General features: G+C 33.9%; 1 protein-coding gene across 37 annotated transcripts in view; it reads left to right on the forward strand.

Annotated features, from left to right (window-relative positions):
* LOC114326036 (myosin heavy chain, muscle) overlaps window positions 1-13,774 on the forward strand; it is a 54,293-nt gene that overhangs the window by 4,852 nt on the left and 35,667 nt on the right. For 15 of the 37 annotated variants that reach the window (XM_028274315.2, XM_028274300.2, XM_028274278.2 and 12 more), the window contains exons 1-8: window positions 1,558-1,819; window positions 4,208-4,351; window positions 5,466-5,622; window positions 6,739-6,766; window positions 9,752-9,950; window positions 10,296-10,359; window positions 10,416-10,514; window positions 11,058-11,161. In XM_028274315.2, the coding sequence (XP_028130116.1) occupies window positions 1,613-1,819; window positions 4,208-4,351; window positions 5,466-5,622; window positions 6,739-6,766; window positions 9,752-9,950; window positions 10,296-10,359; window positions 10,416-10,514; window positions 11,058-11,161 (1,002 nt within the window). In that variant the 5' untranslated portion in view covers window positions 1,558-1,612. Of the gene's footprint in view, window positions 1-1,557; window positions 1,820-4,016; window positions 4,161-4,207; window positions 4,352-5,465; window positions 5,623-6,738; window positions 6,767-9,751; window positions 9,951-10,295; window positions 10,360-10,415; window positions 10,515-11,057; window positions 11,162-11,923; window positions 12,028-13,774 lie in introns of those variants that run through there. The other 22 variants (XM_050647369.1, XM_028274247.2, XM_028274472.2 and 19 more) reach the window with 4 other exon arrangements.

Here is a 13,774-nt window from a genome sequence, read left to right on the forward strand (position 1 = left end):
AGCAAATCACATTGCCAAAGTATGAAACAATTAGTTTTTCTTGATTGCACAGCCATGATATTCTATGTCTTCCTACCTATCTTCTTTCCTTGGTTCCTTGGATAAATCCCTGCATCATCCGTTGGAACAAGATGTATCTCTCTCCACGTGTAATCTGTCCAAGGTACAGCATAGGATATATTCTTTAGGTTTCGTCTCTAATGGAGGATGACGATAATTTATGTAAAGTCTTCTCTATCCTGTGTCTTTCTTACTAGAGTTTGGAGATCTAGTTCCAAATCCTTGATGTTACGCAGCCATGTTATTTTCATGCTGTTCTTTTATTTTTCCTTCCATTATTAGTTAAAGCAAGTTATATCTCTCGTGTCTGAATATATGTCCAATGTTTTATGATGTTTTCCGTTTCTTAATAATTTCAACAAGCTCACCATTTCTCTTCATAGGTCTTAAAACTTGTTCTTAGAAGTCTAGGTATAGCTGTACGCTGTACGAAATAGTTAATTGGAGTTGTATCTGTAGTTGTATATCAAACTGTTCTTTTAAGTTTCACAACCATGACATTTTTCTTGTGCCTATACTTATTTTTCTCACAATATTTCTAGTTTACTAGTACAACAAATCAAAAACTATTGTTTAATCTGTACAAAATATTGTCAACTTCGCTAAAACATCAGTCTCGTCAGAAGAAAATGTTTAAAATTTCTCTTCTGAGAAAGTTGGTGTTTCAGCCAAGAATGTCAAGCTGACGATAGTCGATAGTCAGTAGACATTAAAAAACAATATTGTGTGTTCATGTTTTGTTATATCCAAGGTATTTTAGCTTCCACCTTTTGATGATAATAAATTTCGTTATTCTTACATCCTTCTGAATTTATTTTCTTAAGCAACATATCTTTTTTCTGGAATTGTTAAAATCTATTCTAACCAGCTTCCTCTTTTGGTATGAACGTCTTGTAAACTATCGGGTACTTAATACGTTTCTTAAAAGTGTTGATTTTATCCGCAACCAACAACACAAACATAATATATAATCAAAGCAAAAACAATTTATCTTCATGAATCTTTGTTATTTTTTATTTAGCTTAAAATCCTCGAAAACTAAGGCCATTGGCATGGTACAGTTGACTTCGCAATCAAATTATAGTGTAATGTGTAGTGTGTGTGTCGAGTAAATGTCTTGTTACTTAGTAAAGTCGACGTCATTGTCTTTAAAAAGAGACGCTAATTGTATCCGAATGTCTGCGGTCCCTCAAGTGAGTACCGGAGGGACTGCGGAAGTTCGGAAACAATTAGCGTTTCTTTGTAAATACAATAGGTTTGTTCCAACACAACGAAGAACCGTCATGTAACAATCACGTTACTAAAAAATAATACGTTCCATGCGTTCTGTGTCTGTATATCGTGCGTTCAATGGGTGATTTTGTTTATTGCGAAGGACGGTTATCGTTACATAGACGGTTTCTTGTTGTGTTGGAACAAACCTTATGATGTCGAGCTTAAAACGTACTAAACAACTAAATAGATAAAAATGATAATTTGTGTCTTTTTGGTTTTCAGGAAGGCTCTAGGGCTGCATTACGTGTCTCGATAGCCCCGACTAAGTCCGTACACCATGCCTAAACCACAAAAACAAGAGGGGGATGACCCAGATCCCACCCCATACTTGTTCGTATCTCTCGAACAGAAACGTATCGACCAAACTAAGCCCTATGATGCCAAAAAATCTTGCTGGGTACCGGACGACAAGGAGGGTTTCTTGCTTGGTGAAATCAAAGGAACCAAGGGTGATCTTGTCACCGTTGGTCTTCCTGGAGGAGAGGTAAAATATGCTTTTTAATAAAATTATTATACGAAATAAACACTGTTACAGCTTAAACAAATTCGACGATGAAAAGTATGTATTTTCTTAGGTACCTTTACTAGCTGAACTACTTTTTTTAGTTTTACCAAAGATAGATACTACTCTGTATCTTCTGTAATTATTCTTCATAGGGTACCAACCTTCTTCTAAATATCATTAAACTTCACCTTTGAATTTACATGAAAAGCAGATTTTCCTAGGTTCCAACGTCTGATAATCTGATATAAAGTTCCTTCTTAAACACCATACAAATACTATCCAAATTTAGTGAAGCGTAGCACCGTCATTTTTAAGGTTATAAACTGGACTTGACTTCAAACTTCAAACTTTATTTTTCACAGCAGCTCCTTTAAAACTATTAAGAAACAAACAATTCTTCATCAAAAATCCCATATTTCTCCTTCGAAAACTCAGTTCTTCGCTATAGAGATCTTCACAAACAGTTTATTATAACAAATAATCTAATAAATCAGACAAAATATATAATTCCATTCAAATTCAAATATATACTTAATTCCATTTGCTATGCTATGGGAATACCATATGAAGTTTAGAGTCAAGACGTGGATCTAACCTCAAAACATATTGACGTTACAATTTACGCTGAGCATAATTGTCTATATTCTAATAACTGGTATTCTTTTTCAACAGTAAAGTAAAATAACAGATAATATGTAATGCATAAGACAGTAAACAGCTATTTTCAGTATTTCCAAAAATATTGTTGAAAAAAATATGAAATTGTGGTTTCAAGACTATTAAAAATTGGCTTAATGATCAATAACTTGGCTTCTAAATTATTAACAGCAAAAATGACAGCATTGAAATTCCTATTTCATATTTGCCTGTTTCAGTGGGATCATTGGAACCCACTGTCATACATTACTTTATAAAAAATAACATCATATGTGCTACATATCTAGCAGTTAATTGAACAAAAATTTAGTATATTTTACAATGTATTGATCAAAAATCCAGTTATTTATTTGGACAATATCGCCCCATTCAAAGTAAATACATATATAATACATGTATAATATCATATTTTTCCTCCCTCTGTACATTTTTCTGGTTGATCCTAATTGTTTTAAAATATCTTCCACTTAACGAAAAATTGTGGGATAATTGGATCCCACTGTCTTACATTCTTTCATAAAAAATAATATATGTGCTACATATCTAGCATTTTCTTGAACAAAAATTTTGTAAACATATTTTACAATGTATTGATTTAAAATCCAGTTATTTATTTGGACAATGTCTCCCATTCAAAGTAAATATAATATCATATCTTTCATCCCTCTCTCCATGTTTCTGGCTGATCTTAATTGTTTTATAATATCTTTTACTAAACTAAAAATGATGGGATAGTTGGATCCCACTGTCTTAGATTCTTTCATAAAAAATAATATAATACGTGCTACATATCTAGCAAGTTCTTGGACAAAAATTTAGTATATAAAATCCAGTTATTTATTTGGACAATGTCTCCCATTCAAAGTAAATATAATATCATATTTTTCATCCTTCTCTCCATGTTTCTGGCTGATCTTAATTGTTTTATAATATCTTCTACTAAACTAAAAATGATGGGATAGTTGGATCCCACTGTCTTACATTCTTTCATAAAAAATAATATAATACTTGCTACATATCTAGCAGGTTCTTGAACAAAAATTTAGTATATTTTACAATGTATTGATCAAAAATCCAGTTATTTATTTGGACAATTTCGCCCCATTTAAGGTAAATATAATCATATTTTGCATATCTGTCGATTTTTCGGCAATGATTCTGTTCTGGTTGATCTTAATTGTTTTATAATGTCTTCTACTAAACGAAAAATGTCCAGTTCTATAATTTCTTACGATGTAACAATTCTTCTTCTTTTTCGCTAAAATGATTAGGCATTTATGGCAAAATTTGCCTATATTTCCTGTCCAAAAGGCGTCCAACGGCTTATTACCAATTCTGTGATAGGTATATTATTCACCTTATTTCGCCTATCAATGTTTATCATTCTTTCTCTGTTCACCTTGAGTTGTTTGTGTAACCATTTTCCCTTATAATATGGTTTATTTAATGAAATTTATATCATTAATATCGATAATCTTTATTAGTATAAATACACTAATGTATACTTTGCTGAAAATAGGAAAAGCAATTCAAAAAAGACAACGTTCACCAAGTGAATCCTCCCAAATACGAAAAAGTCGAAGATATGGCAGATTTAACCTACCTAAACGACGCATCTGTCTTACATAATTTGAAACAACGCTACTACGCTAAGCTAATCTACGTAAGTATTCCAAACTCTGTACTAATCTATTCTTTATGTTAAAATAGGAAAAGAACTTCAAGAAGGACCAAGTAACTCAGGTCAATCCTCCAAAGTACGAAAAGGCCGAGGATATGTCAAATTTGACATACCTCAACGACGCTTCAGTATTGCACAATTTAAAACAACGTTATTACCATAAGCTTATCTACGTAAGTGGACAAATATGACCAAAGGGATGCTAGAAGATATAGATAAACATCTACTGTATGTGATACTATTTGAAACACTGTATTTTATGACATAAAAACACTATAAAATGATGTGTAAATAATATACGAAAAGGAATATTCACTCTATCCGGTCTATCCGGTCATTCTGTGATACGTGTTTCGCTATACGACAGAACTTGCTTGAAAGACGAGGCAAAGAGGATATTCTTTTCGTATATCGGTGGTTAATACACAACGATGCAGTCATTCACATACTACAAAATGATGTTTATCGATATTTTTCATAAATGGCAACCCTTCTTCAATGCATGGTGGACGTGAAATTGCATTTGGAAAAACGGGAATACACCGCCAAGGCAATTCATTTGGATTTTTCCTTCAACTTGGGGAAACAGGAAATACACTCCCATAGTTTGATTCTTTCAACGTTGCCCAGTTCTATATGGAACAAAGAATTTGGGTTTTTTGCTTCTTTACTCATTGTGTATGTTCATTCATCAAACATTTCAATAAGTTTGTTAACGTTTAATATAAAAACTCTAGTATAATGTATTGAAATGTTTGATCTCATCAAAACTACTATCAAACTAGCAGTTTGATAGTAGTTTCTTCCATTGTCATCTCTGTGTTGTTTTTAATATATCACAGCTCCAGAACCAACTGTGATATAGTTATCTTGTTAACATATTTTTTTATTTGTTCAGATTTTACTTCGAATTCTCTAGAGAAAGAACAAGGTTTGTAAAAACTCACATTGCAAAAAATTAAATAGTAGTTGTACATTGATACCTTTAATTTTCGGTTTGAACTAAAATCTGGACATATTTTTTGGATTTTTTCTATTGTAATTTTTTATCTGAGCTCAAACTTGTTCAGATTCTTTTTTATTTTTGGGGCATTCTACGCCGTTTCTGTGTTGCTACAAATTAGCACTTTGGTGGTAAAAATTATTTTGGAACAGTAAACACCAAGTACTACTTGTAGTAAAGGAAGTCACGTAGATGATCTGATTGATTTTTGTCAGTTTTTGTTTTTGAATAAATTTAGTCTGTTTTTTTTTAAACTGATATTAATGATACCTTATATCTTTTAGACATACTCAGGTTTGTTCTGTGTCGCCATTAACCCCTACAAACGTTTCCCTGTATATACCAACCGTTGTGCCAAGTTGTACCGTGGTAAGAGGCGTAATGAAGTACCACCCCACATTTTCGCCATTTCTGACGGTGCCTACGTCAACATGTTGACCAGTAAGTATATATTTTTATAAATTTTATAACTATACTATACTATACTATAATATACTATACTATACTATACTATACTATACTATACTATACTATACTATACTATACTATACTATACTATACTATACTATACTATTCTATACTATACTATACTATACTATACTATACTATACTATACTATACTATACTATACTATACTATACTATACTATACTATACTATACTATACTAAACTATACTAATTACCCCAATGCAAAGATATATCTCTGGAGAAGAAATCGAATAAGTCAGGCAATTAAATACTTGGGTTTTCTGCTGAACGAGGGTTGTAACCCTGAGAAAAAAATAAAGAGCAAAGTAGCACTAACAAGCTAGAGATGCTTTTTTGGGGCTTCGTAAATTTCTGACTGAACGCAAGTTGGATTTCAACCTCTGATACTGTGCTCTTGTACGGAATGGAAGCATGGACGTTAAAGGCCATTTCCATTAACAAACTTGAATTGTTTGAAATGTGTTGCCTGTATCGAATGCTTAGAATATCATGGACGGACAGAGTCAGAAATGAGGAAGTATGTACTAAGAATAGCGGGCTTATAGAATAGGGACTTTTTAATTATGTTAAAAGTAAGAAGACTGCATACTTAGAGCATATATTACGAGGAGAACGATACACTTTTCAGCAACTGATACTCGAAGGAAAGATGGAGGGTAAGAGGGGATTGGGACGTAAAAAGATGTCATGTCTGCGTAATATTCGCCAATGGACAGGAACCCACAGCTATGAGCTTCGCAATGCTGCTCAAAAAAAGAATTATTTAATCCTGAATATTTAACATCTCACCTGACAAGACAATGTACGGTGGACGCCTACGCAGAAATGAGCGACATCTTAAGAAGAACAAGATAACTATACTAACTATACAAATTGTTCCTAGAGTTATTATCTAACAAAGATATTAAATCTGATGGAGTGGGCAATAAACAATAGATTCCTCTATCGTTTTATTTTCAAGATTGATAGGTATTGTTTATCGAGTGACAACAAACAAAAAATAGAACACTATTCTAATACATATTATTCTGAAACACAAGATATTAACGAGCTTTTTTTTCTTTGCAGATCACGAAAATCAATCTATGTTGATTACGTAAGTATCAAATTAGTACCACAGCACATATTTACTCCCAAATTCGTCCATTCCAATAAGAATGAAGCAATTTATATTCTTTTATAGTAGTCTTCCTACTTTGCTTAGTTCAGATGAGAATGTATGTATCTGTCTCTGCCACTTTTGCCTTTCATAAAACTCCACCAAGTAAGAAATCCTGTGCTCTTGATGAATCCCAGTAACATGCTTATACGTTTTATAAATTTCTTCGCATTTAATACTGATTAGTTGTCAGTACCATCATTGGTACTTCTAATAGAGTTGTTCTTTGACCTTCCTAAGCTTATTCTTCTTATTTGTCCTATTCTTTGTTGCTTGATGTCAGTTGCAACACCGATCTTACTGGCATTTATACCATCCCTCGACCACAACCTTGGTCTACCTGTTCGTCTAGTTTCCTTAAGACTCGCTTATAGAACACAAGGCGGCCACCTCACACCCTTAGATTAAAACTGGTGTTATTATTAAGGTTCTAATAACATGATCTTCGTTTACCTTATACAAGCAAGCAAGGCAAGCAACACAGTATCAGCCGCATATCTCAGATCACTGATCTTAATTCCGTTGACCATGATACGGTCATCAAGTCTCGAATACCTCTCAGGGCAGTAACAACTATAGGGGCAACCGAGGCAGTGCCCCGGGGCCCTCGGCTCGTTTGATTGGCCGTGCATAGATTGTAACGAGGTCAAATAAACTTTTTAAAGTAATTTCAGTCAAGTTCTAAGTACTTCGAGTTGTCCGATTCTACTTCTACTTCAAGTAGTGTACATATGCCGTGTACTTTAAGTTCTAAGTACACGGCATATTAATTCTAATTTTAAACTGTTTCATCTGCACGATTATAAAAAATTTTGTCTCAAAATCTCTCCATGAAGTCACCTCATTGTCTTTGCTTTCAAACCACAAAGCAGCTCCGTCTTTTAGATGGCTTCTTATAATTTATTTGCAGTCTTTGAAGTTCCGCTTATGTTGGAATTTGTTTTTTAAGATTTTCATGAAAGGTGCCGGATGTCGTTATCTAATATTCCCGCCAAATTGGAGTCTGCTCTCATGAAAGCTGTATTCAATTACTTAGCGACGGTCTCCTTTTTTTTTTCAATATTCTCTATCTTTTCAATAACATAGTTTACCTCTTCCTGTATTTTCTCTAAATAAACCTTCATATATTCATACTTTTTCTAACCTCCCAACGAACAATATTGTTCGTTGGGAGGCACTGAAGTCCTCATACCAATCTGAAAGATGTTCCTCGAAAGTGACTCCAAAACCTCTCAGTCCAACACGTTGGTCTGGAAGATTTGATGCAGCTAATGCATTGAAACGCATATTTTGCGATGTTTTGAAGTGCCTTTCAAGTCTAGTTTTGGCAAGTAAAAAAAAAGAAATGAAAGAGACGAAGCAGCACAATACAACTGAAAAAGAAACTAGAATTGTTCAAATTTGTTTTGTTATTAGTTGTGCAAAATAAAATCCTTGAAATCCTCAACATAGTCTCGAAAACACTGCAATCAGAATCTTTGGACCTTTTAATAGCTTACAATTTACTTGAAGAGAACCTCTTAAAACCTAACTGAAATGAGAGGACAATTTGAAACCTTCTTTGAAGAGGCTTCAAATATGTCTCAACGTTGGGGAGGAATACCAGTAGGATTCCCTCCAAAAACACTGCAGAAGACGAATAAACATTTCGAATGTTTCAGAAGACGAATTCATGTTTAGAGTAACCGTGTTTTCGACACATTATGCCATCAGCTAGATACTCGCTTTCAAGGAATGAAAGCAGTGTTAGATACGTACCGAATTGTTCAACCTGGTTTTATATTGAATGCAACCAACAAGACCTTCAAAACGAAGCAATCAACTTCGTAACACGTTTTCCAAATGATTCCAGATGAGAGATGGGGGGTTGCCCCCTACCGCTGGGGGGTAAACCCTCGAGACCACCCAGTAAGAGGCCCTCAGATTACGTTTGTCCCAGGGCCCCCAACATTGTACTTACGGCCTTGATACCTCTTCGAAAATATGCTCGTAGTACAGATTAAAAAGTGCAGTGATAAAAGCACGTATCCCTGTCTAAATACACGGAGACTTTCAACTGATTCAGAGTGATAGTATAGATTTTGTATAAGTTTTTTCATCTATTCCTATTCGTTACAAAATCTCCATCAATTTTTTACGTCTAATTTTACATTTCTTCACCTCTGAACCAGCAGTTGCACGCTGAGTAGCACCTTTCCTATTCCAAGATTATTCTCTCTCTCTCTCCTATAGTGCTACAGCCCAAGTCTGCCCCTTGCCTCTCCCAGCATCCGCCTCCAAGTATCTCTGTCCATGGCTGCTCTCCTCCAGTTATCAACCCTCAATATCTCTTTTGCATCGGTTTTCACTTCGTCTATCCACCTCTTTCATGGTCTTCCAAGATTATTCTTCTTCTTTAAGTTCCATCTTCTATCGAAGGTTGGAAATCATAATGGCAATGCGGACCCTGTTGACTGCCGCTTATTGCCAAGATTATTACGGAAACCAAATTGCATCACTAATTTCTCTTCAATTCTAGCATAAATTCTGGAGTGAATCAGACAAAGAAAGATTATTACATCGTGACTCATAGGACTGATTTTCCTAATAGTCGGAGCACTTTTTAATATTTTTTAACCATAGCAAATAGAGAATTACGCCAACCTGTGGCATTTTCCCTGTTTTCTCGTGTTACCAGAATGTAATTACGTCATATGACTAGTTTCGCAGTTTCTTCCTCTATTTTTCATGTCCGTCATCACCCTCTCTACGTTACAGAGATGTGTTTTGCAATTGATAGTGTCTAATCATCACATCGTGTAGTCTTATAAGAGCCTCCTGTATAAGTTGCTCATTATAATCTCCATCAGTCCTTAACCCGTGTGTCCTCCTTCATTGGAAGAGTGTTAGCTAAAGTTAGTAATATTAACTTTCTGTCCTCAGTGGTGAATCTGGTGCCGGTAAAACTGAAAACACGAAGAAGGTAATTGCCTACTTCGCCACCGTCGGTGCCTCAACTAAGAAAGATGCTGATCCCAACCAAAAGAAAGGTAACTTGGAAGATCAAGTTGTACAAACTAACCCTGTACTTGAAGCCTTCGGTAACGCCAAGACCGTGCGTAACGATAACTCTTCCCGTTTCGTAAGTAGAACAGTTCACCTAATTATGCTCAGTGACATTAGAAGTGTTACATCCAAAAGGAATAATGTCTTGCACTTATGGATTAACTGTGCCAGAGTCTGTGTAGGATCGTGCAAAGTGGATAGTTTCATTTCCATCATATTCCACACATATTCGATAGGATTTAAATCCGGTGAACGGGGTGGCCACAGCAAACATTAGCTTCATGGAGAAAGTCCATAGTTCGACGAGCAATATGGTCACGTGCGTTGCCAAAAAATTGCGTGTAAAACTTATAATGTCACTGAGTATATTTTCTTCAACAAAAAGATCGGTTCTTCACTAACGGTTTTCTAAATATTCTAGGGTAAATTCATCCGTATCCACTTCGGCCCAACTGGTAAACTTGCTGGTGCTGATATTGAAACTTGTAAGTTTTTTAATTGATTTAACTATATCACTGGTACTAATACATTGGCTTTGCAGATCTGCTAGAAAAGGCCCGTGTCATTTCCCAACAGCCATTGGAAAGATCTTACCACATCTTCTACCAGATCATGTCTGGATCTGTACCTGGAGTTAAAGGTGCGATTTTTGGTTACTTTATACTTCTCATATACCATCTTTTATTTTGAACACAATCTAACTAGTTACGTTACTATTTATTGGTACTTTTGATACTTTAGTACATCTTTTGGTACTGTTTAATTCAGGTAACAGTTGAAATACATACACATATACAGTGAATTAGGTATACAACAAAAACTTAGAATATATTTTAAAAGAAATATTATAACTAGTTAATTAAACACAATGACGCTACAACGTCTGAATTCTACTTAGAGAGGCAACAGGTCCTCTTTTTTATTCAGAGTAGACCATAGGCCTCTCTAAAGAACCCAAAAGGGTGAAACGTACACAAGAGGATGATGATCGCGTTTGAAACACAATGAAAAATTAACTGTCTTTAATTTTCTTTTAGTTAATTAAACACTGAAAAAAATAATTATAAGCAATCATTAAAGTTAATATTTCTTTTAATATCTATATTCTACACATCTCTACAAACATACCATAGTGTGCACGTATCATATCCAAATGTAAAATTGTTTATTCCTATGTACTCAGATATGTGTCTCTTGTCTAATGACATCTACAATTATTACTACGTGTCCCAGGGAAAAATTACTGTTCCAAATATGGACGACGGTGAAGAATTTTCATTAACAGATGTAAGTGGGTGAAAATATTCACCGCAAATACTGTATGTTGCTGAATATACAGTCTAAACTTAGAGAACTGGCGATGTAACGACACCCATATGAACCCAAGTGTCACATCTGTCAAAATTATTATTTGTAGAGATCTCGAATATCATCAAGTACACAATTCAGAACACTGTTGTACTTGTTAATAGATAGAGAAGAGCTTTAGTAGAAATTGGTCAATCTTAAGTTGTTTTAAAATGAAATAATTTAGATACAATTATAAAAAAGATAAAACTAAAACTGCTTACTAGAAAGATGGATTTGGTTTGATTCAGACGCACCACAAATCTAAACGGATGGTGGTGATATCTGACACAAATTAAATCTTATAATAATTAAATAAGCTAGATAAATAGGTGGGTTGTGGAGTGCAATTTCAGATTCCCCCTTTTCTATCATTTATCGGTCCGTTTGCCTTGCAAATTGTAGAAGACTCGGATTTTAAGTTGTCGCCAGAATTTTGCTTTCTGACGTAAGAGATCTGTAGTGCTTCTGTACTTTAGATTTCTCGTTGTATAAAACTAAAAATTTAATGAACTTACATGAATTATTTCGTTTTAAAATTAACTTATCTTCCGGACAATGACCCAGCAACACCAATTTGATTTCCTGTAGAAGTTGGATCAATATGTGACATTATCCCCTTCCTTTATGTTGATTTATGTAAAAGTATACCTATAAGTCGCTATGAGACATGACTTATATTCCTTTCTTTTAATCCATTAGAAAAGTGTTTGTTGTCTAACAATATCAACGAGTACAACTTCGTCGCCCAAGGAAAAACTACAATTCCTGGCGTAGATGATGCTGAGGAATGTAGACTTACAGATGTAAGTGCCTCCTAACAGGCCACTGTACTCTTTGTGTGTTTAGTGTTTGTTTCTTTACTGTTTACGTATTCTCCTAACTATTTTTTAAAGACGAATCGTATGCTATTCTAGTAGCATTGATTCGTTTTTTAAAGTTTACAGGGTTGCGAAAAAGTCTGGCAACACGGTAATTTCTCGGAAACCGCTAAAACGATTTTTTATAAATTTTGGTGGGTAAGACTCTTAAAATGCGGTCGAAGTTATAGTGGTAATTACATTGTTGTCAAATCTTCCGTTTTTTTGGAAATCTAATGACTTTCTTATTTCAAATAGAACACCCTGTATATTTTTTGCGTTTTAAAATCCTTAAGAAATACTGATTATTTTTCATGTTATATCCCCTATACCTAAATTTCATAATTTGGAAGTTATTGCTACATTTATTAAAAAAAAATTATAACAAATTATAAAAATCAATTTTTTTCGCCCAAGTAGACATTATTTTATTCTTTGGGTAATTGGGAACAAAAAAGGTCTTTTTTGATTTTTCTTGAAAGTTAATCGTTTTCGAGTTATAAACAAAAAAAAATGGAAAAATGACGATTTTCTAGGTATAAAAACACAAGTAAAAAATATTATTTTTGAAACTACGAAGTGCCTAAAATCAAGTTCAAAGCTTATTTTATCAGTTACCGATAAGCAATTTGGTCTTATTTTATTTTAAAACATTGTGTTTAGTTGTTAATGCAGCCGTCCTCACATAATATGTGCTTCATTAGTAATTAAAAAAAACAATGTTTTAAAATAAAATAAGACCAAATTGCTTATCGGTAGCTGATAAAATAAGCTTTGATCTTAAATTTAGGCACTTTGTAGTTTCAAAAATAATATTTTTTACTTGTTTTTTTGAACCTAGAAAATCGTCATTATTCCATTTTTTTTTTTTCAGTTTTAAATTGTTTATAACTTGGAAACGATCAACTTTAGAGGAAAATTAAAGCAGACCTTTTTGTTCCCAATGATCCAAATAACCTAAAATAATGTCTACTTGGGCAGAAAAATTGACTGTTATAATTCGTTAAAATATTTTTTTTTAATAAATGTAGCAATAACTCCGAAATTATGGCATTTAGATATAGGAAATATAACATGAAAAATAATCAGTATTTCTTAAGGATTTTAAAACGCAAAAAACATACAGGGTGTTCATTAGATTCCAGAAGAACGGAAGATTTGACAACAATGTAATTACCACTATAATATCGGCCGTATTTGAAGACCCTTCTTCTTCTTCACGTGCCATATCAGAATTATCCGACTTTGGCAATCACCATTGCGAAGGCTTCTCTATCTTCTGCAATATAGAATAATGAATATGAAGACCCTTACCAACCAAAATTTATAAAAATCGTTCTAGCGGTTTCCGAGAAATTACCGTGTTGCCAGACTTTTTCGCAACCCTGTATGTTACGAAAATATATCCTTATCTTTTTTATGTTATTTAACTATTTCCTGTGTAGTTCCTACTAATATCCGAGGTAGGAGCGATGCCTAGATATTACTTCATACTGACCAGTTTTTTATTCTAGAAAAATGTCTATTAACAAATAGAATTTCGGATTACGCTTTTATAAGCCAAGGAAAAACCAGAATAGTTGGTGTCAACGATAGTGAAGAAGCTTTGGTAACTGACGTAAGCAAGCTGGTGTTTCGCCTACCCTGCCGTCAGGGAGCGCCACATGCACAACCAAATTTTTTTGATACAATT

Source organism: Diabrotica virgifera, chromosome 3 (assembly GCF_917563875.1).
Source record: "Diabrotica virgifera virgifera chromosome 3, PGI_DIABVI_V3a".
Lineage (NCBI taxonomy): Eukaryota > Metazoa > Arthropoda > Insecta > Coleoptera > Chrysomelidae > Diabrotica > Diabrotica virgifera.